General features: G+C 57.4%; 9 protein-coding genes across 9 annotated transcripts; 4 read left to right on the top strand and 5 right to left on the bottom strand.

Moving 5' to 3' along the window:
• Nucleotides 1-1,130: 1,130 nt before the first annotated feature.
• On the bottom strand, nucleotides 1,131-2,777 carry SPBR_03468 (uncharacterized protein; the record flags this gene model as incomplete). The annotated part of the gene is made up of 1 exon (XM_040761759.1): nucleotides 1,131-2,777. The coding sequence occupies one exon, from the start codon at nucleotides 2,775-2,777 to the stop codon at nucleotides 1,131-1,133; it is 1,647 nt and encodes a 548-aa protein (XP_040623176.1).
• A 1,207-nt stretch (nucleotides 2,778-3,984) lies between these two features.
• Nucleotides 3,985-7,884, top strand: SPBR_03411 (RNA-dependent RNA polymerase; the record flags this gene model as incomplete). Its single annotated transcript, XM_040761702.1, has 1 exon — nucleotides 3,985-7,884. One exon carries the CDS (start codon nucleotides 3,985-3,987, stop codon nucleotides 7,882-7,884), a length of 3,900 nt encoding a protein of 1,299 aa, XP_040623175.1.
• A 300-nt stretch (nucleotides 7,885-8,184) lies between these two features.
• On the top strand, nucleotides 8,185-8,994 carry SPBR_03528 (uncharacterized protein; the record flags this gene model as incomplete). The annotated part of the gene is made up of 1 exon (XM_040761819.1): nucleotides 8,185-8,994. One exon carries the CDS (start codon nucleotides 8,185-8,187, stop codon nucleotides 8,992-8,994), a length of 810 nt encoding a protein of 269 aa, XP_040623174.1.
• A 979-nt stretch (nucleotides 8,995-9,973) lies between these two features.
• Nucleotides 9,974-10,555, top strand: SPBR_03540 (uncharacterized protein; the record flags this gene model as incomplete). Its single annotated transcript, XM_040761831.1, has 1 exon — nucleotides 9,974-10,555. The coding sequence occupies one exon, from the start codon at nucleotides 9,974-9,976 to the stop codon at nucleotides 10,553-10,555; it is 582 nt and encodes a 193-aa protein (XP_040623173.1).
• A 427-nt stretch (nucleotides 10,556-10,982) lies between these two features.
• SPBR_03509 (26S proteasome regulatory subunit T6) lies at nucleotides 10,983-12,152 on the bottom strand (the record flags this gene model as incomplete). Its single annotated transcript, XM_040761800.1, has 1 exon — nucleotides 10,983-12,152. The coding sequence occupies one exon, from the start codon at nucleotides 12,150-12,152 to the stop codon at nucleotides 10,983-10,985; it is 1,170 nt and encodes a 389-aa protein (XP_040623172.1).
• A 634-nt stretch (nucleotides 12,153-12,786) lies between these two features.
• Nucleotides 12,787-14,397, bottom strand: SPBR_03471 (uncharacterized protein; the record flags this gene model as incomplete). The annotated part of the gene is made up of 1 exon (XM_040761762.1): nucleotides 12,787-14,397. The coding sequence occupies one exon, from the start codon at nucleotides 14,395-14,397 to the stop codon at nucleotides 12,787-12,789; it is 1,611 nt and encodes a 536-aa protein (XP_040623171.1).
• A 3,960-nt stretch (nucleotides 14,398-18,357) lies between these two features.
• SPBR_03522 (uncharacterized protein) lies at nucleotides 18,358-19,260 on the top strand (the record flags this gene model as incomplete). The annotated part of the gene is made up of 4 exons (XM_040761813.1): nucleotides 18,358-18,413; nucleotides 18,483-18,572; nucleotides 18,759-19,132; nucleotides 19,238-19,260. The coding sequence occupies 4 exons, from the start codon at nucleotides 18,358-18,360 to the stop codon at nucleotides 19,258-19,260; spliced, it is 543 nt and encodes a 180-aa protein (XP_040623170.1).
• Nucleotides 19,261-20,207: 947 nt separating this feature from the next.
• Nucleotides 20,208-21,620, bottom strand: SPBR_03484 (aspartic proteinase; the record flags this gene model as incomplete). The annotated part of the gene is made up of 3 exons (XM_040761775.1): nucleotides 20,208-21,072; nucleotides 21,166-21,463; nucleotides 21,536-21,620. 3 exons carry the CDS (start codon nucleotides 21,618-21,620, stop codon nucleotides 20,208-20,210), a joined length of 1,248 nt encoding a protein of 415 aa, XP_040623169.1.
• A 1,413-nt stretch (nucleotides 21,621-23,033) lies between these two features.
• Nucleotides 23,034-26,156, bottom strand: SPBR_03415 (hypoxia up-regulated 1; the record flags this gene model as incomplete). The annotated part of the gene is made up of 1 exon (XM_040761706.1): nucleotides 23,034-26,156. The coding sequence occupies one exon, from the start codon at nucleotides 26,154-26,156 to the stop codon at nucleotides 23,034-23,036; it is 3,123 nt and encodes a 1,040-aa protein (XP_040623168.1).
• Between the last annotated feature and the right edge of the window lie 866 nt (nucleotides 26,157-27,022).

The following is a 27,022-nucleotide window of genomic DNA, read 5'->3' as shown; positions in this document are numbered from 1 at the left end:
TTGCCCTGTTTCCCAGCCAAGTGAACCACGACGTTTAGCCGACCCTCGCTGTCTACCGATAAAAGAGGAGACGAGGGGAGGAGATGACGAGGAAACGAGCTCCGTCATGTTCTTTAATTAGAAGTAAAAGAAGAGGAGAACGAGGTAGGTACATTGGGAAAGCAACAAGCAATGCATCAATAACTGGACGTCATCCAAGCGATCATCCCGCTGCTGGCAGTCCGTCCTCGACTGGGCCTAGGTCCCGAATCGGCCGTGCTGGTTAAAGGGTAAAGTTGGGTAAACTCCCCTTTCGTTTGCTCTGGACCAGATGGCACATCACTCGGTGCCTGAGCAGTCGGCACCTGCAGAGCAGTTGACCATTCAGGTGTGCAGTGTTGTGGGAAGTTGCATTGTCAGCCGGCAAGGAGCTTATTCCACGGTTAAGTTGCTATATGAAGGGACAGCAGCCGTAGCAGGCCAACGAAAAGTGGCTATAAGAGAGCGAAAACAAAAAGATTGGAGTTGCCAGGACGTCCAAGTGTCCAGAGATAGCGCGGCCAATATGGCCTCATCAACAAGGCAAAAGTATCTCAAGGATGGTGCTTCTGCCCGGCCTAAATGAAAATGCATAGTGTCTTCATCCAAAATCAAAGCCTTTTGTCAATGCGTTGCCGTCACTTATACGACATACACATCGCAGCTGTGTTCTCTCTGGCTAAATGGTAAAGGGAGCTCCAACTACCAAAGTGGTAGCAGAGCTTATTATCGGAGGTCCGCACGGAATCTTCGGCGCCTTAAATGCTGCCCGTTCCTGTTTCTTTTATTTTCACTTCGTCCCGTCCGCATCCATTGCCCAATAGTACTCGTCAAGTTAGCAATCACCGGTTCCTTAATATACAACACGGCAGACGGCCTATGAGGAGGAGCATTTGTCACCAGGGAGAATCTCGTTTTTCCACGATTTTCCACCAAAACGACTATATGGATCGGGGAAAACAAACCCAAACCGGACCCGAGGATCGTGACTGTGGGCACTGAATTGCAGCAAAGCGCCGTGTGGCCCTATGTTTGCATCTCCACTGCCGTCTCTCTACTTTGGATTTCGTTGTATCTCCTCGTAGCAGACCAGGGCAATTCCCGCTTCTGTCTTACAAAAAGTGCTCCACAGCCTCCCAGAATGCCTGCGGGTTCTCGTACATGGGCAAGTGGCCTGCCTGGGACACAATCTTGAGCTCCACGTCTCCCTTGCCAATGTTCTCGCGGAAGGCCCCCATGGCCTTCGCCAGAGCACCCTTGCCGTCGCCGTCGCCGACAACAAGAAGGCCGGGCACGCGCAGCTCTTTGGCGGCGGCGCGCATGTCAAAGCTCCACAGCGCCTGGCAGCTGTACTTGAAGCCCTCGCGGTCGTTGGCCGCAACCATGCTGACCATGTCCTGTGTGGCCTCCGGCCTGGTGCTGACGGTCTCCGGATGGAACCAGCGCGAGACCGTGATGCCGGCCAGCGTCTCCATGCCGGTCGGCGTGTCCTCGGCAACGCCAATGCGCTCCTTCCAGGCGGCCGTGTTGGCGTCGCTGCTGAGGATATTGAAGTCGCAGGCAATGAATCTGCCCACAAGCTCCGGGTACGTGAGTGCAAACTGGAATGTGGTCGCGCCGCCCATGGACACGCCAATCAGCGCCTCCAGCTTGGCGATGCGCAGGTGCTCGAGCACGGCTCGCAGATCGTCCGCGAGCATGGACACGGTCGCAGGCACGGGCGGCGAGGGGATGGCATGGCGGCCGCGCGTGTCGTAGCGCATGATGCGCAGCCCGGGGCGGTGCGTCTTGAGGATGGCGACAAAGTCGTCCCACATGTGCAGCGACGTCAGCAGGGAGTTGGAGAAGGCGACAATGGGCGCACCGGGCGCGGCACTGCCCTCGAGGCGGTAGGGGATCTCGAGACCGTCGGACGTCGTGACATACGACTGGAGAACCGCGTCCCGGCCAGGCGTCGAGGCCGTCTTGGCGTCCGTGGACACAAAGGCCTTGGCGGCCGGCAGCGGCGCGAGGTGCTCGAGGTCGCGCGGCGCGCTCCCAAACACGTAGAAGAGCGAGTATGTGCGGCGGCCCTTGTTCGCCACGTACTTGGAGAAGACGTCGGTGCGCCGCGGCGTGTCCATGGACGCCTTGTGCGCGGGCCCGCCCAGGCCGTTAGTCGCCTTGTACTCGTGCAGCGTGACGATGCGCAGCGGGGCGCTGCCGTTGGGCGGCAGGTCAAGACTGGACGTGCGGAACCGCCGCGTGCGCAGCCAGCCCGGCACCTTGGTCAGCATGCCAAAGTGCTCCTCCTCGTACCAGCGCACCAGCTCGGCCTCGGCCGTCTCAGCGCTTTCGGCGGTCTCGTTCAGCGTCACGTCCACGTACACGAGCACAGTGCCGTCGGCCGCGCCGTCGCTCTGGTCCGCCGGCGGCACAAAATCGTCGGCCTGGCGCGACGACTGCAGGTCGAACAAGTAGCGCTTGACGGCCACCTGGCCAATGGTCGCAGCCTCGCGGGGGCTGCGGTTGGCGCGCAGATCTGTGTACACGGGCTGCGTTAGAATCGCCATGTCCGTGACGTCGTACGTGGCCAGGAACATCGGCTTTTCGCCGTCGGTTGCGCGGTAGCGCTGGCCCGTTGTGAAGATGGCCGGCAGTCGCAGCCGCGTCGGGCCGTGCTCGTTGTTGTACCACTCGTGGAACTGGTCGAGCGACAGGCCGTCCTGCGGCTCCATCGTGACAAAGAGCATGCCGGGGGTGGGCGTAGAAGAGGCCATGGTGGTGGCAGAGAATAAGAAGGAGGAGGAGGAGGAGGAGGAGGAGGAGGAGGGCGAAGGAAAACGTAGAAGAGGAAGGAGTCGAAAGACAAGAGGCTCAGTACCTTTGGCGGTTCGTAAGCGTCCCAACGACAAACAAAAGATGTGTCTATGTCGTCGGTTTGATGAAGCCAATTTCGTCGATGCTAAGTAGAGTCGATTCAATGGGGCTGCAGTTGCTAAGATGCAGATCTCAAACTGGTCAAAAAGGAAACCCGGCTGGCTCTGGCAGCAATCCAGCGAGTCGGGGCGGCCCGTTCAATATATACCAGGTTTGAGGCCCTTTGTGGTCGCCATCATGCCGTTCACCGGCGATGCAGCGCGGCGGGATTGCGGTTCGGCAGTGAGGGTGGTGGGGCAGCTCTCACTGCACGGGACTGCGCTGAGTTAGTGCTGGGAGACCGCTGGAAGGACGCTCGCGGGGAAGAGTACTTCCTAGCTCTAGGTTCGTGGCGAGACTTGGCCTGGTACCTGAAGAAATGTCCCGAAATGGAAAGGCACGTCTCACGCGTCGTGCCTGGAGCCGTTCGCTCTTTCTCGTCAATGGAAGATTGCATTTGAATGTCTCCGCCTGCCAGGATGATGACTTGGCCGGCTGAGAGCGCAGGAGCACTGGAGTCTACCACAGTATGGGTCACAGCCTGGAGCAGTGGAGACTCGCAATGGCAACTGCCAGGGCCAATGAAGAGCTGGTCGCGGTAGCTTCGAGGCCAGTCGCGCCTGCCTCACGGCCTCGCGATAGCTCAGACGCACCTGCCAGCCTTGAGGTGCTTGCCCCATGACTCCGTGCCTTCCTTGGATTGCAGAAGCTTGCTTTCACTGGACATCGTGATCTCCACCACTGTCCCACTCCTTTTCTTTTTTGCTTGCTCTTCCGTCAAAAATACAGCTGCCGTGCATATCTTCGAATCTCGGTTGCTCCTCGCCGTTCCGTTTATTGCGTGAGGCCATCCGCAGCAACCAGGCCACACGCTCATTCGCTTGCGGGCAAACGGCCACACAACCTTTTCACCATCACCTCAGCTTTTCAACCCCTCCTGGCCCCTCCTAACCCGTCCATTGCTTCTGTCTCAGCTGTCGTTCCATTGTCCGCTTCCACTTCTTCAAATTCCTCGTCGCCTCTTCTTGTTCATCGCTTCACTTCCCGACGTCCCGGCCATGTCCAGCTATGGAGGTCTTCGTCCACAACCTGCCCGCCCAGGGCAACCTTAGCAGCCAAGGCTTGCTGCTGCAGCTGCGGCCATTTATGCGGGACCTCAAGATTTCCGACACTGCATACGACTGTGAAAAGGCGGCCACGAAACGGCACGCCTTCATCACATTTCTGTCAGAAGACGATGGCAAGCGCTTTCTCGGCTCCCATGGCGAGGTTCCGCTCATCAGCTCCGTTTCTCACGGCAAGGGTCCTCCCCGTGGCACCGCTTCGCGGTTAAAAATCCTCGGTGCCCATGTCATGTGCCGGAAGAGTAACCGACCTCCGAGCCGCGCCTCACTCGGAGTGCTAGCTGCAAAAGAGAACGAGCGGTTGGGGACTCAAAAGCAGGGCACACCGCACACCGGGAACAAGACAAACTCTGTGGTGACTGGAACCGCGCCGACCGGCAAGCAGACAATGCAACCCACCTTTGCCTCCGCCTCTGCCAACGACAAGTCCTTCATGTACGAGAGATTTAGCTGCGGCTATTACAAGTACATCAATGGCGGCGAGCTCGTTTTTGTTCCCGAGTACGTTCAGGTTGTACAGAAGGGTCTGGCAGAGTTTGGCAAACGGCACTTGACCATCACCAGCGATGATCGTCGCGTGATATACGTCCCGCTGTCCACTATTCAGGAGATTGTCTGGTCTCCCCAGGGGCTCATCACACTCACATTGAGTACGGTGCCCTTGTTTTTCTCTGCCCCAGATGATGCGGGCAAGCGGTGGCGGCTGACAGGCCTCGATGACCGCCATGCCAAGATTGTTGGCAAATGCTTGGTCTATCACATCGTCGTCCGACCAGAGCAGATCCATCGCAAAATGCAGCGTCTTGCCAACTTAGGCGGCTTAACCGTGACCCGGCATGACGTGCACTACGCCGCGGGTCCGGATTTCTCCACCAGCGACGCGAACTTGCGCACTCTCCTCAGCCAGTTCACGACAACCAAGCGCCTGCCGTTCTCCCTCCTGTTGCAGCTTCAAGCCCTCGCCAGCAATGCATATTTGCATCCAGATACGGTGAACAAGCTGGCTCGAAAACTTGCCTCCAGCCACGATACGGCGCCCATTTCGGCCGAGGCAATGAAGAAACTCTTCCAGGCCATTGACTGGCCCACGCCGAATCACCACGATCCGAGCGAGTTCGAAGTGCCTGCCCTCTACGACTACCTTGTCGAAACAGAACAAGGCATGGAGAAAGGGCTCTATGTCCGCGAGGGACTGGTCAACCCCGGCCGCAACCTGACCGCCATCCATCGTGTCATGGTGACGCCGACGCACCAGACACTCCACGGTCCGGAACTCGAAAACAAAAATCGCGTCTTGCGCAAGTTTCCCAATCACCACGACTATTTCATCCGCGTTCAGTTCTGCGACGAGGATGGCCAGAGCCTGCGCTTTAACGGCCGTGTTGACTTTACCCACGTCTACGATCGATTCCGCAGAGCAATGGTCGACGGCATTAGCGTGGCCGGCCGGACCTACATCTTTCTGGGATGGTCTCACTCCTCTCTGCGCTCTCACTCCATGTGGTTCGTGGCCCCTTTTATCGACGACAACGGCCAGCTGCAGACGCACTTTACCATCATCTCTGCCCTGGGCAATTTTGACACAATCTACTCGCCCGCCCGGTGTGCTGCTCGCATTGGTCAGGCGTTTTCAGAAACGCCATTTGCCGTGCCAATGGCCGAGAACAACATCAGTGTCTACGAGATTCCGGACATTGTGTCGTCGACGGACGCCAGTCGCGTCTTCAGTGACGGCGTCGGCACCATCTCGTGGAAAGCCGCCGAGGCAATTTGGAAGCAGTTGCCGCGTGGCAAGAAGAAGCCCACCTGCTTTCAGATTCGGTTTGCCGGTGCCAAGGGCATGCTGGCTCTCGATTCACGGTTGACCGACAACAGCATTTGCCTGCGGCCCTCTATGATCAAGTTCAAGAGCACAGAAATGGCCAACCTTGAGATCTGCGACATGGCCACGCAGCCCATTCCCCTGTACCTGAACCGCCAGTTGATCAAGATCCTCGAGGACATGGGTGTTCCCACGTCCTGGTTTCAAAAGCTTCAGGATGATGCATTGCGCGAGCTGAAGCTCATAACGTCCAGCCCGTACAACATGGCCAGCTTTCTCAAGGTGCAAGCAGTAGCCACGGCCATCAAGCTGCACAAGCTTCTGCTGCTGGCCGATCGTCTGGGCCTCGACTTCCGCACAGATCCCTTCCTGCGCCGCGCCACAGACGCCGTCATTTTGCGCGAGCTGCGTCTGCTGAAGCACAAGGCTCGTCTGTTTGTTCCCTTGGGCATTACACTGTTTGGCATCATCGACGAAACGAACTATCTCCGTGAAAATGAGGTGTACATTACGTTTGATGTTCCCAAGAATGGCTCCAAGTCACGCCGCTTCCGTGCGCCGCCTGGCAATGGCAATCCGGTGATAGTAACACGCTCGCCTGCACTGCATCCTGGCGATATCCAGCGGGCGACAAATGTGCATCCTCCCGCTGCTGATGCCACCCACCCACTGCACTACCTCCGCAACTGCATCGTGTTCAGCTCGAAAGGCGTTCGTGACCTGCCAAGCCAGCTCAGCGGCGGCGATCTAGACGGTGATATTTTCAACATCATATGGGACCCAGTGGTCTGTGACCTGCCCGGGCTCAAAACGTTCGTGCCGGCCGACTACCCGCGCCAAGATCCCGTCAATATTGGGCGGCGCGTGACGACGGCCGACATTGCAGATTTCTTCCTTGATTTTGTGCGCACCGACCACTTGGGTACCATTGCGACACGCCACATGATTCTTGCGGACCAGTTGCCGGAAGGCACACGTGAAACTAACTGTATCCAACTGGCTGCGCTGCACTCGACAGCTGTGGACTTTTCCAAAACGGGCATTCCGGCCGACCTCAAGAACATGCCCCGTGCCAGCCGATACCGACCGGACTTTCTGTCTCCCGGACCGATTGTGGAAGTGCACAGCCGCAAGGACATTGACCTGGAGCAATTCATGGCGAAGAATGTCGACGGCGACGACGCTGACGATGACGAGACGCACGAGCTCGACGCACCCACCTACAAGTACTACCAGTCGACGAAGACGCTCGGCACCCTGTACCGGGCGATTGACGAGCGCCGAATCTGGCAAGACGACGTGCGCTACACAATTAGCAATGGCAATGGCGATGGCGATGCCGACGAGGAGCCCATGTTCTATGATGCCTTTTTGGAATGGGCAACCCATGAGTGCGAGCTGCTTGGCGGCACAAACTGGCAGCAGCGCACAGATGAGGCGCTGCGGATTCGGTCTGCATACGAAGACTCCATTCTGACGACCATGTACGAGTTCTCGGAACACCCGACGCTACCAATCACAGAGCTCGAGGTGTTTATCGGCACGATTGTGAACAAAACAGGCTCTCAGACGCTGCGGCAGCGCGACCGGTCGCGCAAGCTGCGGGACGAGTACGAACGAATCTCCTCGTGGATCACGGCACAGATTCGGCCTCATGGACGAACAAACGAGGGCGATGGTGGTGTGGACGGGGAAAATGATGGAGACGACGGCGAGGAAGACGACTTTGACAAGGAAGGGCGAGACTGGCGGTCGCAGCGCCTTGCAGTCCTAGAATTGTGTCTCGCGTGCACGTACAGCCAGAAGGACGACAAGAAAGATGAAAAGGACGATCGCAGGACGGAACGGAACGGACTCGGACACGCAACGGAAAACAAAAACAACAACCGAGTTGAGTCGTTCTGGCTCGTGGCGGCGTCGGCGCTGATCCGAGAGCTCGAATTTATCCACCGTGGCCTTCGGTTTGATGCCGATTTGCGGCAGGACATGGCGCAGCTGTCGCTTGGTGGTGGACGGAAGTAGTTCTGTTGGACATTTGGCGCTTGACGCCATGAGCGATGTCTTAATGATTTAGTGGCCTGGCCAGTGGGCTGCGAGCCGTGCCGGAGTTAATCCAAGATTTTCAGAAGCGATAGTTTGCCATAGGCATCAATCTTGACGCAATAGGTCGTTGCTAGTCGTAGTCAAACCGTCAATATAAAAATTCAATACTCTTTGGTGACCAGCCTCGGGGCATTCTTGTCTTCACCTGGCATTCAATTCACGCACACGTTGGCCAAAACCCATCCACAGTTTCACTAACCCACGGCGCCAGGGATCACCATGGCCCGCATCTTCATTACCGGGTCGTCTGACGGCATCGGGCTGCTGACGGCCAAGCGCCTCGTGGCTGACGGTCATCGAGTCGTTTTGCATGCGCGCAATGCTAAACGGGCACAGGAGACAGAAGCAGCCTGTCCGGGCGCCGAGGCCGTGCTGACCGGCGATCTGGGCAGCATTGCCGAGACGAAGGCGCTGGCCGCACAGGCGCAAGCTCTTCTCGAAACGGAACCGGGTGCGCGGTACGATGCCGTGATCCACAACGCAGGCGTCTATCGTGGCCAGGACAACGCCGTCAGCCGCGATACGGGCTTTCCACGGCTGTTTGTGGTCAACACGCTGGCACCCTACATCTTGGCGGTGTCGATGGCCGCGCCGCTGCCTCGGCGGCTCATCTTCATCTCGTCCAGCATGCACTACGGCGGCCGGCCCAAGCTCGAGACAATGCCGCGCAGCGTGACGTACAGCGACAGCAAGGTGCACATGGTGATGCTGGCCAAGGCGTTTGCGCGGCGATGGGCCAGCGGCCTCGATGTGTCTGTGTCGGCCGATCCTGGGTGGGTGCCGACGAAGCTGGGTGGCTGGTCGGCCCCGGACAGCATCGACGACTCTGTCGCAACCTATACAGCGCTGGCTCTGGGTCAGGGAGAGGCAAAGGGGAACGGCGGCACAAACGGGGGAGGCGTGAGCGGCAAGTATTTTGTCAACTCGCGGGCGGAGAAGCCGCAGCCGGTGACCAACGACGAGGCGCTGCAGGACGAGCTCATCGCGAAGCTAGCGAGTCTAAGTGGCGTGCCTATGGTGGATATATGACTTCGAGGAAGGCTGGGAGGAGGCTAGGAAATCTCGGATACAATGTGATATTACGAAATAGTGCTTATTCTGGGCTGCTGTCAATGCGTGTCTTCGACGTTAGTTGTCTTTCGAGGTGTTGATTCCCTTTCGAGCCTGTATTGTCTGTCCTCTCATGTGCTGTGCTTTATATCTCGGCTTTCTACTGCACGGTTGCTGTACGTCACCGGTGGCGATCCATCCAGCAAACCGGCGTGTTGCTTGAATTACCGCAGCATATGCTCCGTGCTAGTGATATATCTCCATCAAAATGGAAAGATAAAACCTGAATTAAAGCCGCGATCGTCAACGTGCATATTCTCACGACAGGGGTGTGCGATCGCACATGTTCCAGCGCGTATGCCCACTGTCGAGCCTCTGAAGCCTCAAAATGTCTTGTAATGTTTTGCACAAGCACGACTTGAGGATGCTGTAGGGATTGGTTGGCCCTTGCCGGAGAATAAAAAAGACGGCTGCCAAGACGCCCGTTTGCTTCTGTACGTCGGGCTTGTTTCTTTTCAGTTCGTCTCTTTTGCGACATTGCGCTCTTATGGCTGTGTCCCCACAGCCGAATCTCGATGGCCCATGACGTAGATGACTCTCAGGTTGTGCGTGGTACTGGCCACAATGCCACCATCACCTCTATGCGCAACGCGGGACACATCTCGATGCTATGATCGTCCAAGATGGCTCGTCTTATGGTTCGTCTTTTTTCTGTTCTCAAAAGTGCACACATAAGTATGCGTGTCCGCCATTTTCTTTGTCTTGGAGCAACTCGTCTGTCGTCTCTTGTCTCACTTCGGTCAAGAAGCGTCCCAGCTTCAACATTACCTTCACATCCATCGTTGCCGTCGTTGCTCGAAGTCGTCTTTGACCCTGCGCCGTCTCGCAGCGTTCCACCTTGACCCACCTGTTTCTGTCCTTTCACATTCATATTTCCCCCACATATACCACCATCACCATGGCACCTCCTCCCGTTCCGCTCCTCAGTCCCCGGGTGCCGCAGCCCAGCCGCACGCTGCCGTCGTCCCGTGTGGTTCGCGAATACCTGCTTCGCGTTCGTCAGGCCACTTCGAGCACGGTGACTGTCGTCGCGGATGCGTCGGGTGATGGCGGCGGCAACAACCTGTCGGGTGGTGCCATTGCCGGTATTGTCATCGGCTCCGTCGTCGGTTTCCTTTTGTTGCTCTGGATCTTCCGATCTTGTTTCAACCTCGGCGCACCACCGAACGACGAGCGTGAGGCCTGGTACCGGGACGTCGAGCCGCGCCATGCCCACCACCGCGATCGCCATCGCCACCACCACCACCACCGCAGCCGCAGCCGCGACGACCGTGACGGCCGCTACTACTACAGCAGCGATGGCCGCAGCCACAGCCGTCCGCCCTCGTATGGCTTGTACACGCAGTCGACTCCTGTTGCCGAGCCGGTGCCTGTCGTTGTGCGCGGTAGCAGCCGGCGCCGGCGTTCGTCGCTGTCCAAGGCGCGCAGCCCGCGGCGGTCGAGCACAATCGTGGTGGAGGACTCGAGAGGACGGTATTGATAGACGCGGCGGAGGACGTGATAGCAGAGCGATATTGTAATGTTGTATGAAATGGTGGCAACGCTACCTGGAGAGAATAGGGGCTTGTGAACGGAAAGCTATGCAATAGAGGAAGGAGCCGGTGCGGGCTTGACATCGGAATTGGGAAGGAACACTCGCGCAGGAAAGCGCAACTGGGAAGCACAGAAGAGCATGTACATCACGTGCAACAGCATGTACGGCAACAACATTTATGATACCTTTACGATACTGTCGCGATAGAATGGCAGACGACACGCTTCGTATTCATGACCACAGACTGTCTTCAAATGCTATAATACAAAGTCTACCGAACGACCGAACAGCCCATAGCCCATGCAGAACGCGGCGAAAGTAAACCCGCAAGCCAACACCACCGCATCAACACATCCAGCAGCCTGTCCCTCTCCTACTTCCACAGCTTGCCTAGCGACACCTCCTTGTCGTCGTGCTTGTTGAGGATCTTGGCCGTGGCCAGCTCAAAGTCCTCCTGTGTCACATGCACCCGCCGCTCACGCAGCGCGTACATGCCGGCCTCCGTGCACACACCCTTGAGCTCGGCGCCCGAGCAGCCATTCATCTTCTCGGCAATCTTGGTCAGGTTGATGCCGCGCGTCAGGTTCATCTTGCGGCTGTGGATGCGCAGAATGTCGGCACGCGCCTCGACACTCGGCGGCGGGAACTCGATCTTGCGGTCGATGCGACCCGGCCGCAGCAGCGCCGGGTCCAGAATGTCGAGCCGGTTCGTCGCCATGATGACCTTGATGTTCTTGGTCGGCTCAAAGCCGTCCAGCTGGTTGAGCAGCTCCAGCATCGTGCGCTGCACTTCCGAGTCGCCGCCGCTGCTGCCCTCGACGCGGGACGAGCCGATCGAGTCGATCTCGTCCATGAAGATGATGGACGGCGCGTGCTCGCGCGCCATGACAAACAGCTCGCGCACCATCCGCGACCCCTCGCCAATGTACTTTTGCACGAGCTCCGAGCCCGACACCCGGATGAACTTGCAGTCCGTGTGGTGCGCCACCGCCCGCGCCAGCAGCGTCTTGCCCGTGCCCGGCGGCCCGTACAGCAGCACGCCCTTGGGCTGTGCAATGCCCAGGCTCTCAAACAGCTCTGGGTGCTTCAGGCCCAGCTCAATCACCTCCTTGATCTCCTTGATCTGCTGGTCCAGGCCGCCAATCATGTCGTACGTACTGTCCGGCACCTTTTCCACCATCATCAGCGAGACCAGCGGGTCCACCGACGACGGCAGCATCTTCTCGAGCTTGTAGCTGTCCGACAGCAGCGTCACCCGCTTGCCCACCGTCAGCTTGGCAATGTCGACGCTGTCTGCCACGTCCACCACGTATTTGCCCTCCGGGTGCACCTTGACAAGCACCTTTTTTGTGCTCATCACCTTGACGACCTCGCCCACGTACGACCCGGGCTGCTGCAGCAGGCCCAGCTCTTCGCGCAGCAGCCGCACGCGTGAGTTGTAGTCGTTGCGCTGAGCCTCCAGACGCCGCAGCACCGCCTGGCCCTTGAGGATCTCAAGCTTCATCGCCTCGATCTTGTTCTGGTAGTAGTTGTCCAGCGACATCGTGAGGAGGTGGGGTGGTCGTGAGACCGCCAGTGGGAGAGAGGGTTCGTTGGATCAATAAGTAGTCGCAGAGGTAGTGATCGTGTGGGTTGTTGTTAGAACGTTGATGCGAATGTGCGGTTGTCAATTGGTGCTGCTCGTGAAATGGATCGTGGCGGGTGGACAGTTGTGTGCACCGTACAGCAGCAGTTGAGGTTGGTTGACAGAGCAGCGCCACCCAAAAGCCGACCATCCTAGGCACGGTCAACGACAACGCGTCCAGCGCGTCACGTGAATTGTGGGGAGCTATTGGCAAAGAATGGAGTCCCACTTTTTCTACGTTTCGCTCACATCGCGACAGCTCCAACAACTCGCAATTTGACGACGCCGTGATTATATTGTACAAACATACCACAGGGCACTGCACGATACTACCGTACATGTAGGTATACAAATTTGAAAGTAAAATCCCAAAGCCAAAAAACGAACAAACCAACAAACCAGCAAACACCAAAGTAAATCTTTAGATACAGCGATGGTTGCTTCAGAATATATTACGCTCCAAATTCGCAAACAAGATAGAAGGCGCAAGACGCAAGGCGCAAGGCGCAAGGCGCAAGGCGCAAGATGACAAAAGCAAAAACCCGGCCCGGCCTTAAAGACCTCGCGTGATCCGCCGCCGCTTGGCGGTGCCGGATCCCTCGTCAGCATCGGCCGCACCGGGGCCTTCGTCGTTCTTGTCGTTCTTGTCGTTCTTGTCGCTGTCGTTCTTGTTCGGACGGTCCTCGTCCTCGTCGGCACCCTCGGCGCCGCCGCTGCCAACAACGCCGACCACGTCGATGTCGTCGAGGGGCAGATCCAAGCCTTTGGCGCCCGGCGGAGGGGCAGGCATGCCGCGCTGGCGCTCGGCCGAGCGCATCTCGCTAAGAAGCTTCTCCACCTCGACGTACATGTCGCGCGTGTCGTTGACCACACCGTCCTCGTCCACCTTGTAGCGCGCGTTGTCGCCGCCGGTGCCGCCCGTGTTGTTTACTAGGTCGTCGTCGTCGTCGTCTGCGGTGTCGCCGACCAAAAAGGCCGGGCCGGGTCCACGGTGCGAGTCCGGGTTGTACATGACCGCATTGGCAAACATGTGGACAAGCTCGCTCTCAAGCTGGCTGCTGTTGATGATGCCGCGCGGCGGCACGAGGTCGGCATGAATCGGCAGCCAAACGCTGCTGCTGTTGCTGCTGTTGATGCTCTCGCGTTCCGACTCGGGCAGCGCGGCGATCGCCGTGTTGGCGGCCTTGTTGCCTTGCGAGATGGCCATGCGGATCGACTTGAGGTCGACGGGGTGGCGCACGATGCTGCCATACCCAGGAGCATCGCGGTCGCGGATCTTGTGCGCAAACATGTTGGCATGGCGGTGGCTGCTGATCTGGTCGAGTGCCGACGCACTGATCTTGGGGAAGCCGCGCATCCACAGAACGTGTGTGGGTGGCGTCGGCGCGCCCACGAGGCGCCGGCGCGCAACCACGGACGGGTCAGGCTTGTTGCTGGCGGTGTTGAGGAGGAACATGTCCACGGATTCATCGTCGCCGCCCCGGCCCCGCTTTCTCTTAAGAGCAGCACGCGAGTGGCCGTCATCGTCGTCCAGCTCGTGAACATCGTCAAAGGACGCTCTCGGTGTCGAGGCCTCCGCCTTTATCGGACGGCTCTCGTCGTCCACGGTGCCTCGCTCACCTTGCGAGCGAGAATGTCTCGATGGCCGACCAGGTCCACGCATACTGCGGTCAGGGGTCTGCCCCGACCGCGATGCCGGGAACTGCGGCTTCCGCAAGTTCCTAGGTTGGCGCAGAGCCGCTGCCGACGAGCCAGCGGCTGAGGGCGATACGGGCGAGGCGTCGTCGTCCGAGGCGTCGTCGTCGACCATATCCAAATCGGCCGAGTCAGCACGCGCGCCTGAGCGCGAGGAGCGGGATGTTGCACTGGGCTGCACGGGACTGAGGGGCTCGTATGCTGGGCTTGCCATGTCGCCAACGTCGGGGCCAGGGGTCGACGGTGTGGGATCGCTCGGCTTCCAGCGCGTGCCACTGCCGCGTGGAAGGAACAGCGGCCCAAGCACGCCAGCACCAACGCCTTGGATGGGCGTATGCGGGAAGGCAGGTCGTGGTGACTGGACAGGCGTCGGTGTCCGGGACGGCGGACCACCGCGCACATGCTCAGGAAACGGCGGCCGCGGTACCAAACCAGGACCACCTGCAGCACCCTGCGGGCCGGGGGTCATTGGTGGACCTCCTGGGATACGCTGGAATTGGGGAGTCGGAGCAATCGGTGTCTGCTTTTGTGTCGCAGGAACAAGTGGCCGTGGCGTACCTGCCTGCGGACCAGCTGCCTGAGCCAGCTGCCGGTCCGCTTGCACAGGTGCCAGTGGTTGCGCGGTTTGCGAAGCGGCGGAGTGTGTTGTAGAGGGCGAATTGGAAATGGGTGTTTGTGTGCCTGGTGTGTGGGAGGGCGGCGTCGCTCTGGAGGAACCCGGGCCTGTGGCGACCTTTGGGGGTAGCTGAATGGCATTGGCATTTTGTGGCAATCCAGTCTGCTGTTGTTGCAAAAGTTGTTGCTGTACAAGTGGTGGGGGATGAGGAAGTTGGGCGGGAGAAATAGACCGGGACGCAGGTTGAGGAGGCGCGGCAGATTGCCCAGCAGGTGCTGCAGGCAACAGCTTGCCGTCGGGAGGAGATTGTGTCGATTGTGTCGATTGTATCGCAGCTACAGATGGCGTTCGCGAGGAACGCTGTGCTGGGGCGGAAGCGGGAGCAATAGGAGTAAGTTGTGGTGTGGTGCGAGCATGCTGTAGTTGCTGTGCGTGCTGCACAGCTGGGATAGATGTAGTTGAAGGAGGAGTAGATGCAGAAGCATGCGCAACTGTTGCCGTCGTAGGAGGTTGGTTCGCAGGACGCGACGTGGCAGGGAGCAGGGGCACATTTAATGCAGCGCCGCGTTGGCCGAGAGAGGAGAGATGGCGCTCGGGCGTATGCCGTGCCGAGGCAGGAGGTTGTGCGGACACGGAATCAGACCTCGACGAGGAAACAGATGGGGGTGCGTTGCCACCATTAGCTGCCCCTACTGGACCAGCATTCTTGCTGAGCGTGGGAGAAGCAGAGACGTATTGCGTCTGCTGTTGCTGTTGCTGTTGCTGTCGTCCGTTCTGGGCGGCGGCGGCGGCAGCGGCTGCCGCCTTAGCTTCAGCGGCACGAGCATGGGAGCCGCGTCCTCCACCACCGGCCGCCTGCTGTTCGAGAAGCTTAATCTCCCCCTGGACCTTTTCTATGCGCCGCTCATCCTCGCGGATGGCGTTGACAATATGTTCGCGATAGCGCACGTAGAGGCGTTCGACGAGGATGGGCAGTTGCTCGGCATGCGCAGCTGGCAGAGGGGGCGTGTCGATCTTTCGTTTCTTTCCGTCGGTCGGCGTCGTCGCGTCTTTGGCGTCTTTGGCATCTTTGGCATCTTTGGCATCCTTGGCTTCTTTCGGCTCAATCTTGGTATTGGCAGCATTGCCACCGCCGCTCTCGCCGGCGGCCTCTCCAAACTCGGACCGCAGCAGATGCAGGAACAGCTGCCGCAGCGACTCGGCGGTCAGGCGGTCAGCATTGTATCGGTCGTCGCTGCGTATGAAGGGATTTGACTGGAGGACGGTGGCGATGCGTGCAAAGGCGTCGGGCTCGACGCCGTGCTTGAGAATGGACTGGAAGAGCAGCAGCGACTCGAGCGGCGTGAACATGGACGGCGAAGGGCCGGTAGTCGTCGTCATGCCCCAAGGAGGAGGAGCCCCGCCGCGCCAGGAAACGACGGGCGCAGCTTCGCGTCTCGGCAGGAGGTGAATGGGCGCCACGGTCTATGTCGTGCTGTTAGTGAGCAGTGTGGGAGGGGTGACAGAGGTATCTTGGTGGTGACGAGTGGACGAAAGGGTACTGCGACGAAAGGGATGAGGCGATGTCGATGATGCCGCCGACGAAGAAGGGCGCAGGTAGGGGAAGGTGATCGGAAGATGTATTGGATGTGACAAGAAAGACTAGAAATCGGACGGGCATCCCATCGCCAAGTCTATCACCAGCAGGGGAGAATCCATCGCGTCACGTACCGAAGTTTGCCGCAAAAGCAACAGGCAGAACCACAAAAGCACAAATTGCCGCGCGAAAGCAGCAAAACGCGCTCGGGCGGCCCTACTGCATCAACACGCCCGACACGGCGAACTGCTTTGATGGAAACGAGGGTATTCGCCGCGAAACTTGATGGAAATGGCCGTGTGTCGTCCGTTTTGCGCATACAACGCGTCTCTCGCGGTCCGCGGAGCTGGCTGTTTCTTCTCGTTCAATCGCAGCGCCAGTCGGAGCCTGGCTGGGCCTTGCAGGAAGATTTTTTCCCGGGCGGTCTGCTGGTCATGTGACTTGGTCAGAGACGCAAGCGCCCCGCATACTACATATCGCCCCATGTCTCAACTTCTCAGCAACCACATGGAAAGGCGATGGGGGGAAGCGCAAAGAATGAACAAAGGAAAGAAAAGCCACGACAGGAAAAGGCGCTACTGGAGCGCTACAATTGGCTGATTCAGTCATGCAGACGTTTGGGGTTGGAAACAGCATCCATGTGACGATGTTTTGTTTAGCCAAGTTCGGCGCATGCGTCTAACGGGGCCATCTGATTGCGGCTCACGTGGCCCTGCTTCACACCTAAAATCACCGACGTCTCTGCCATTCCTCAACACAATTCAACCATCAAATGCAACAGTTCGAAAGGCACAATCAATTTAGGCTGGGAAAGGATCGCCTATGCGTTTGCTGGCTGCGCAATGCAGGCGCACTATGAACAGGGACCGTGTCTGGCCATTCTTTAATTCATAGTACCGTAATACATCACAAGTCTCACAGGGACAAAAGTCACATCATTTGCAACAGCCATGGACAAGAAGCGTACACGAAACGTGCGAATGACAGACGCAAGATCGACTGGGAGAATGCTCGCATGCGTAAGTTTGATTGCGACGAAGCAAAACAAAGACGGAAACCCTGGTTTGTTGAGGCTTAGGCCAGGGGCCCAGAACAGGGGCAGTTTATGCGTGCCAGCAGAAGCTTTACTGACAATGTGGACAGGGCCCTCAAAGCCTTCTTCCATAATGCCTAACAAAACACAAAAGGAGATTGGATTGGGCCCAGCCTGGCATCTTCCCGAAGATCGTCTCGAATACGGAGGGACGGGGCTGATATCAAATTCTCCAATAGGGGCAGACACGCGCGCACGTCCTTTCACGACCGCTGTACTGGGTGAAGGGATGTCACCACACTTGTCTCTGTCTACTCTTTTGTCTTTGTCTTTGTCTTCTGCTCACTTACTCTGTATGGCCCGTGCCCAGTCTCCAGACACATCGTCCAGCACATGCCCAGACGACCTCGTGTCGGTCTCAGCCCGTGCCAGTTATGCTCTTCTTTTGGTTCTGTTTTCTCTTCGGTCGTCTATCGATCGCTAGTCGTTCTTGTTACTTTGTCCCCTTCTCCACGATGATCAACGGGCTGAAATTTGATTATGACGCCTGGATTATGTGCAAACTAGAGGGAACTGTTTATGACCTGGGCACGGTGGGCTCTTCGTCTCTCCATAAAAAAGGAGCAAACTGCTAAAGTTGCTACACTGCTCGAAATGTCTGCTAATTACACCAGTAGCGTCTCCATTTCCCTTTTTGTTAGCGGCGGGTGCAAATCAAAGCAGCGTCCAAGCTGGACCGCAAAAGTGGGGAACCCCTTGCCTCGCTCCTCGTCAGTGAAAGCTGTCGCCCGTTGTCACCACCGACACTGCGAAGTAGTACCGTTACAGGGCGCGTGTCGAACAAGATTTGCTCCCATTTTGCGGCTTGGCTGGCGCTGAGCTGTCGCCTGTATCACTCCTTCCACCCCACCCCCATATTTACACAACGCACCTTTCGTTGCTCCCTGTTGCTCTCCTGCCCCCGACACTCCCTTCCTTTCTCGTCCTCAGCCTTTCCTTCCTTATTTCGTTCTTTCTCTTTTCGTTTTCTCCTTTTCCACTTTCCCATTTCCCTCTCTTCTCTCTCTCCCACTCTCTTGCCTAAGCAAACATCTCCTCACCGATATCGCCAGCTTCTCTTTCTGCACGCAACACGAACCGTTCATTAGTCTGCGACGACGACCCCTGACCAACCGGTTGTCCCCTATCAGTATCGCCGCCCACAATGTCTGACGAAGAACTCGATCGTGACTGGAAGCCCAACGGCCGCCGGCCCCAGTCGTATGTTGCCATGCTGCCCGATTTATACAGCCTTTATGTCTTGTTTTCTTTCAGTCGCTAACCGCACAGAACGATTGCGCGTTCTTTCTCACTCGAGCTTATGGACATCTTCCGTATCGAGAACAGTGTTGCAGACCTGGATGAGCAGGTTGACAAGCGGTGAGAATGTGGCCCCCTCGTTTCCCCTCCCCTGTTGCAGATTCACCAGCGAAAGCGTCAACAACGCATAAATCATCTGTTTATGCGTGATTGTGTTCTCCTTGATTCTGGCTTCCTTTATTTGAGATTTGATGCCCTCGATACGTATGTTGGTGTGCCCGCTAACTCGCAATGTCCCACGTCCAGGAAGCAGCAGGTCACAAGCCAGACCACCGAGCTTGAGGCCCTCGAGGCGCGCATTCGCGAAATGGAGGCTATGCTCAATAAGAACAAAAACCCCGCTGCCGGCGCGTCGCCGACAAGCCCCCGCAACGCCCGTCCCTCCATCAACAGTGTCTTTGCGGACGCCAACACCAACACCGGCGGTCCCTCGGGCGCCGACACCCACTCCCAGAGCGCTACACCACGGCCATTGGAGCACCGCCAACGGCAGCAGGGCCAGCAGCAGCAGCAGCAGCAGGTGGACGCACAGAAGTACGGCAGCAGCCGGCCAGGTACGGCACGCGCAAGCCAGCAGGCTGTGCCGGGCGCTTTGCCGCCAACCCCCGTTGGCAGTGAGGGTGAGCTTTCTTTTGTCAGGTGCAGAGGCGAGCCAAGCTTCTTGGAGGATCTAGGCTCTAGGCTTTTGAAAGAGTGCCGCGTGACTAACTCGTGCAACTTGACAGACGGTGATGGCGACCGCTACTAGACAACGACAGCACGCACATACAACTCGTCTTGACGTATTCTGTCATCACACGGACCGGACCTGAAATCAACTGTACAACCACAACGACGCCTGACTACCAGATTCAGTTTTCGATCCGCTGGACAGCGACATATCTCACTTCCGCGGGGCGGGCGTCTCCTGCTTTTAGCGCCACTATTTGTTTACATACATCTGTTTAATATTTGCATCGGGGATGTCTACTTTTTTTCTTCCTGGTTTTTTCTTTGTCATCCCCTGTCTCAATACCAAACCCCCGTCACGATTCCCTATTCCCTCCTTTGCACTTTGGCCACATCCTTCCGCCATATGCTGTTTACCATTTACAATTCACTTGGTCACTTTCTGCGTGCATCTGGAGCCATATCCCATAGCCATATCCATATATAGAGACATACTGAACTAGTATCGCACATTCATAGTCTCGCAGCAAACTATCATAATCTCCCTTGCCATTGTCTGCCGTCTTCAAATATCGTTACATATGCGCGTAAGATCCCTGTAAGTGGAACATAGGTGAAATGGATGTCCGCAGAATTGCAACAGAGGCCCGTTATAGTATGTCGTGCATCTTCCAACGTACGGCACGGTACGGCCCGGTTAAATTTTCCAACGGCAATCAAACGGTAGAGGCACACTCCAGAGGACATAGAAAGCCTCGACTCGCGAAGCTGTTCGTGGTTCGCGGCCATTAAATGATGATTGACTCAAAAGGGTCAAAAGACAAGATTGAGAGATACACATGAGACGAATATTCGACAAATGTGTGAAAACAAAAATAGCAAAACAACCCGAAAAGGCGGCAAGAGCGAGAGACCCCTTCCCCCCTCCCTCCCATATAAAGGGTTCACCTGCCTCCGATCTCCAAAGTTGGCCCCATCATCGTCGACGACCCCATTTCAACCCACAAACAGCTCTCCGTTTTCCATCTACGCCAAAAGCTTCTTTGAGGCGAGTCCGACGCGAGAATGGCCCATGTCAAAGATCATGTACAGTGCCTTGAGGAACGCGTCACCCAGTATGCCAAACGGCTCCATACTGTCCTGAATGCCGCCGTAGCACAGCGCGTCGCTGACGTTCTGGAAGTTAAAGTAATGACCAGGGATCGTCGCGTTCCAGTGGTCGTCGACAAAGCCAAAGTCGAGCACGGGTAAGGTCACATTGCAAGGGAAGACCCAGCCGTAGTACACGTCGCTCATGTACGCGCCCGGCACAAAGGACCAGTATAGCTCGACCAGGTCCGTCGGAAGCAGGAGCAACGTGGTGCCCGTGTCCGCCACCACGGGCCAGTTGTGCATGCGCCAGACGTTGTCGCCGCCAATGTGGATCGACTGGATATAGAACTCCCAGAATCCAGAATGAGGCAGCACCGTACGCCAAGTTATGTCGCCCGTGTAGGAGCTCTGGTTGATGTAGCCAAAGTGGTACTGGCCGACGTCCTGGTACTTGAGATCTGCCGCAAACAGGTTTTCCTCCAGAACGGGGCGGAGAGCGTCAAGCAGAGTCGGCTGCTGCGGGTACGTGGTGCTCGAATGATTGAGGGCCAGACCCAAGATGCCAGACATGACGGGGTCGGTCGTCAGGCTGCGGGAAACAGCCGTAGCCGACTCGACCGTCGCATTGTGCAGAGTCACATTGCCAATGCGAACCGAGTCGCGGTAAATACCGCCACCGGCGTAGCTTCCGTCGCCATATGTGATGGACCAACTAGCATTGGCAACGTCGACAGACGTACGGGACTTCTCTGGGTGGTAAATTTCTTGGCCGTCCAAGTAGAAGCTCGGCGTATCGGAACTGAAGAGCCAACTAGCAAGTAAACACGCGTATTAGCAAGGCTAGCATTCATACAAAAGCAACGATTATCCCGGTTTTCATCATCAAGCATACAGGTCTCCAGATCCCGTGTCGATGTCGAGCCAGCACAGTTGGCCAGGCTCGCCCATGTAGACCGGGCTCAGGTACTCGCGGTCGTAGGTCTGGTTGTAGGCACCGATGGGGCCCGAGGACAGACGGTCGTTACCATTCGTGTGCACGCCGGCCGGGTCCTTGTTGTACTTGGCGTAGGTCCACGCAAGCTCGGCTGCGCCATTCCTGCGATAATCATTGTTGCGGACAAGGTCGACTGCGAACGTTGCCCTGTTGGCGATGTTGACAGGGCCGTAGCGGGCATTGAGGGTTTTATCGACTGCATCGGACACATCATAAGTAAGTACAAGATCTTGAAACGCGAGCTACATGTGCGAGCTGGTATCCTTACTTGCGATATCATGAAGGACTGGCTTTGCCAGTACGGTACCGGTCCGCAGCAGGAGCGCCAACGACGCAAAAAAGGAGTACCGCATGCTGAGCAAGTAGATATAGCGAGAATGTATGAAAGAAGATGCCGCGTTTTCAGTCGAGGGATTAGGAATGACGACAGCGAGGTCAACAGCGGCGTTTGAACGGGCCTCTTACGATAAATAGCACAATTAAGGATTGTAAGCAGTCAATGGCCAGACAGTGGCTAGATGGGTGAAATGAGAGGCAGAAAGCAAAATCAAGTAGTAACAAGAGAACAACTGCAGGAGTAAAAGAAGCAACAAAATAAGGGATGGAAAGCGTCTTGACAGGAAAGGAGGACGACAAGGCCTTGTCAGTCAAACAAGAAGAAGAAGGTGCGAGGCACGACTACGGCTTTTAAGGCTGGCCGCAGCTTCCCCATCTGGCCAGAACTGGTCTTCCATATTCAAGGCGAAGAAAGAGCACGATTGGGGTTGCAAACGGCGCACTCTGGGAAGGTACGCGTCGCTCGTTTATCGTTCCTTCCTCGGCCAGCTTGTGCGTGTGCGATGCCTTGGCCTGTGGACGTGTCTCTCAGTTCTGCACCGGACCGCGTAGTACACGTTACCGCGGCAGCTACGCAATCTCCCATTTTTGGTGATGCTCGAGACCAGGCCTAGATGCTAGAGAGTAAAAGTGAACCATCAGATGCACCTCCCCGCAAATGTCTCCTTCATACGCACGTTGGTCGACTGTGTCTCGTCTGTGTTCCGTACGACATTGTGGCCGCCACAGTGTTTGTACGTTCTGGGCGCGTCTCGTTTCTTTGTTTCTCCTTCTCTTGTGTTCTTGTGTCTTGTCAATGTCACTGTCGTGTTCGGTTGTTTCTGGTGGTGCTCGGTTTGTTGTGCTCCGTTTGTAATTGCACGACGGCCTCATTAATTTTCTACAGAAGGAGAACAATCTCGTTGAACAGAGTCAGCGAGAAACAACTCTGGCCATATATCTATAGTGTCTCGAACGGCATTGACAAGACGTCAGTGTCAGTAGGAGAAAGTCGGAGTTATTTATAATATTGATTGCCTTCTCAGTCGTCTGGATTTTCTGTTAGAAGTGTGTACATTTATATATATATATACATTTTTTTAAAAAAGAAACATAAAAGTCAACAAAATCATATCAATAAAACATATCAAAGTAAAACACAAACAGATGCAAATAGTAAAGTTCACAATCCCTACCGTGTTTTTATATACGCTTTCCTGCATGCCAAGGAAGAGGCAAGCACAATGTTGCTTGGCTGTGCTACGATTATTTGCTGCCGTGTTTCGTTTTGTTTGACCCTTCCTTGGCGATCATAGACGGATGTGATGCAAAATGGTATCTTCTTTTTTCTCTTTTTATGGGGTTTTTGGGGCCTTTACGGGGCATGCTTGAGAAGGATAAATACAAAAAGCTATGCCTTGCAAGAACAGAAATAGGACGCACTCCTCGACTCACAGCTCCTCGTGCTTGATCTCCTCATCCTGTGCGGCCTGTTGTGATGGTTTGGCCTCTGCAGACGAAGACGTGGACGACGAAGACGACGTCGATGCCGTCTTCTCGCTCTTGGTCGTCGCCGTCGCCGTCTTGGTCTTGCTCGACTTCTTGGACTTGCTCGACTTGCTTCCACTCCCGCTCTTCTTCTGCGTCTTCTCAAAGTTGCGGACGGCCTTCATCGCCAGGTCCATGCCAACCTTGTCCAGGTGGTCGCGCTTCGCCTGCAGCTCCTTGGCCGTCAGCACCGGGTCGTCCGTAGGGCCCAACTTCGCTTGCGCGGCCTCCTTCTCGTCCAACCATGACGCAATGGAGGCGGACAGTTCGTCGGACTCCTTGAGGTCCTCATGTGTGTAGATGGGCGGGATCGGGCCGCGGTCCTCGAGGGGCTCCTCTTCAGTGGCTGCCTCGGCAACGACTGGGGGCTCGTCGTCCTCGAGGTCGTCAAAGTCGGCCTCAGTGGCAGGCGATTCTGATGTAGAGGCCGCAGTCGAGGTCATCGTCGACGATGACGATGACGACGACGAAGCCGCTGCCGCTGCCGACTTGCTGGCGTGGAACGCCTCATACTCGACAATACGCTCGCGAATCGAGTTTGCAAACTCGCGGCTCTGCGCCAGAGCCTCACGGAGGCCGGCAATAAGAGCCGGGCGCTTTTCGGCCTCGGCGATGCGCGTTTCAATGGCATCGACGGGCGTCTTGAGGGCCGTGTACTTCTTCTTGAGCTCCTCGTGCGTGGCGTCGACGCCGCCGTCGTAAAGCCAGTCGCTGGTCTCGCCACGCATTGTCTCGAGCGTGGCCCGCTCCACGGGCGTCGACGCGGCGATAAAGCTGTCACTCTCGAGCAGGCCGCGCACCTTGTAGGTAAAGGCCTCGAGCTGGTTGAAGCTCTCCTCGCGCTGGACACGGGCGCGATCAGACGCATCAAACGCCTGCAGACGCTTCTTTACCGTCTGCATCTCGCTGTCAGACAGGGCACGAGTGCCGGCCTTTTCCAGGGTAAACTTGATGGGAATGGCGACCGGCACCTTCTTAGCCGGCTCGCTGGGATCGGCAGCGGCTGGGGTCGGCGAGGAAGATGTAGACGAGGAGCTGGTAGTGGAGGAAGAGGTCGTGCTGCTGCTGCTGCTGCTGCTGCCGCTGCTGCTGCTCGAGGCGCTGCTTGACGAGCTGGAGCTCGAGGCATTCGCCTCCTCGGTCTCGGAAGCCTCGTCGCCCTCCTTGAGGGGCTGTTGGTCCTTGTTCTTGCCAAAGCCAAACAGGTTCTTCACACCATCCATGAGGCTCTCCTTCTCGGGACCTTCTGCCTCGCATTCAGCAATAGCCTTGACGACCTCCACCTCGCCAGTTTCAAGGCCGAGCCGAAGGCCGAGCTTAAACTGGATGGTGCTCGGCTCGCACGCGTGCTTCTCCACGAGCTTGTCAAACGTGTCCGTCAGGTTGCTGGTCGTAAATGTCTTGACGGCCGACGCAACGAGCTGACCATCGGCACCGGGAATGTGCTGATAGAATACGACAGAGGCCTCGGCCTTGTTGTCCTCGCCCAGCTCGTACACGAGCTCCTCCTTGGAAGCCGCAGGGCCGATGTGTGACGTTGGCACCCAGATCTGGCGCTCGGGAATGACGTTGGTGGCAGCAGCGTCGGTGCTCGCAGGCTTCATGCTCACGCCGTAGACGGCGCCCTCCGCGACACGGATTTCCTTGACACGGAAGCTGGGACTGAGCTCGGCCGCACGGAAGCCGGCACCAAACACGGCCGCCTCGTCGGCGTTGACGTTGGTGCGCAGCTTGCTGGAGCCGCCAAAGATCTGCTCGAGCTGCTTCTGCACAAACGGCGTGCGGGTTGCGCCGCCGTGCAAGATGACCGAGTCCAGATCGGCCACGGTGAGGCCAGCCATGCGCAGGGCGTCCTGCACGGCGGCGTTGACACGCACGCTATGCGCCTCGGCCATTGCCTCGAAATCGGCACGGCTCATCTTGTAGCGGAAGTCGATGTCGTTGTAAAGGCCCTCGAAGCTCGCGGCCGTGTTGGTGTTGGCGCTCAGAACGTGGCGGACACGCTCGGCCTCTTTGGCAAGCTGGGCAATGGTGCGACCGTGGGTCTGAACTGACGCAGCCGTGATCGCCGCGGCCTTGGCGGCCTTGCTGTCCACAAACTGGGCCACCATGTCGTCGACGATGAGCGCATTCAGAGCGTCGCCGCCCAGCGTGCGGTCCCAGCCGCTGCCCAGCACATCGACCTCCTGGACGGTCTTGTTGAACTTGCCCACGTCCTTGATGGAGCGGCTCTGGAAGCGCAAGACGGTGGCCTTGGTGGAGCCGGCGCCCATGTCAAAGACCATGTGCACCTCGGGCTTGCCGCCCTCCTGGACGCTGGGGAACTGGCGGCTGGTGGCGTAGTTGAGGCCGACGGCGAGGCCGTCGCTGATGAGGGAGAGAACACGCAGGCCGGCGAGGTTGGCGGCGAGCTCGACGGCCCGCTTCTCGTCGGCGGTGTAAAACGGAGGCACAGTGATGACGGCGGCACGCACGGACGTGTCAGGACCAGCCAGCGCCTCCGCGTTGCGGCGGACGCTCTTGAGCTCCATCGCCAGCAGCTCCTCGACCATCCAGGCGTCTTCGCTGTCGACAAAGGCCCCGCCGCTCTTGAGTGCAACGGTCTGGCGGTCCCTGTATGCGGCCTCGAGCTTCAGAGCCGGGTGGCGAGCGGCGTATTCTTGGATCACAGCATTCGCGTCGTCGCTGCCGTCCATGGTCAGGCCAAGAAGGGCCTTGAGGTTGGGGAAGACGTCTCCGGGGAAGCGGGCCGCCAGGGCCATGGCATCGGAGCCGTATGCGCGCTCGGGGTAGACGCCGGCCTTGGGCCCGCCTTGTGGCGTCTTGAAAGCAACGGCGGAGATTTCTTTCCGCCGCGAGTCCTTGGTGAGGACAATGTCGAGGGGGATGCCGGGCTTGACGAGCGCCGCTTTGATGTATTCCGTGCCGAGGTCGACACCGAGAACGGCCGACGCAGCGAGGGCGTGGCAGGCAAAGAGGAAGAGGCCCGCAAATGCGAGCCGCCAGGATATTGTGCGTCTTGCCATAGTAGTAGAGGGGCTGTGATGGACGGAGAGGGGGGACGTTGTTGACTGACGCTGAGCAGTGCGTTGGAGGCACAACGGCCAGTACAAGACGGCCAATGCAGTCAGAGGAGGCCAAAAGAATACGAGCAAGCCCGGCCTTTGTCGTCGAACCTACAATGAAGAGGAACACAGACCTGAAATGAAAAACAAAAAAAAATAAAACAATTAAGGAAGTGAGGGAGGGAAAAAAAGAGGCAATGCAAAAATAATAAAGAAAACGGGAATGAGGGAGGGTTTCAGGTGCAGTTCTCACGGTATGATCTGGCCTGATTCCAGAAATATCCCGCCGACGATCGAGTGCTGTTTGCGCCGCGATGGAGGGTTGCGGTCTGACGTCGAGACAAAAGGACAGCGACAACCAGAGCAAAAGGACAGCTTGGAGGTCTTGGCCGTTGTGACAGCTGGGGCCGTCCGATTCCGATAAGCGTGGCAGGTGTGCGATAAGAAAGACCCACATATTTTGTCAGCTGTCACCAGCTGCCACATCTCCGTTTCACTTCCGAGGCACCCAACAGCGAATAAAATCAGGAACCATTCGTCCAGGTTTGCCGGTTGCTTGTTGTACACCGTACTGTGAGTAGGGAGACGGACCTGTTCCAGTGTCGCACAACATGCACAATACGAGAAGCCCAGCTTTTACGGTGTCACCTGGCCAGTCAGCGCGCCTAACCATCGCAACGTGAGCATGCGTAGCAGGTAATTACGGAGTGCCTTTGCCAGTCATCTGTCGTCAGTCGCTCCTTCTTTCTCGCCCCTCCTTGCCGGTGCCTCAAACGGCAGGGGCCAATCCACCAGCGCGGAAAGAGCTTTGCACGACCAGCCGCCCC

The sequence above is a fragment of the Sporothrix brasiliensis genome (genome assembly GCF_000820605.1).
Source record: "Sporothrix brasiliensis 5110 chromosome Unknown Cont13, whole genome shotgun sequence".
Classification (NCBI taxonomy): Eukaryota; Fungi; Ascomycota; class Sordariomycetes; order Ophiostomatales; family Ophiostomataceae; genus Sporothrix; species Sporothrix brasiliensis.
The sequence above is the reverse complement of the archived record's forward strand: the minus strand, read 5'-3'. Positions and strand labels throughout refer to the sequence as shown.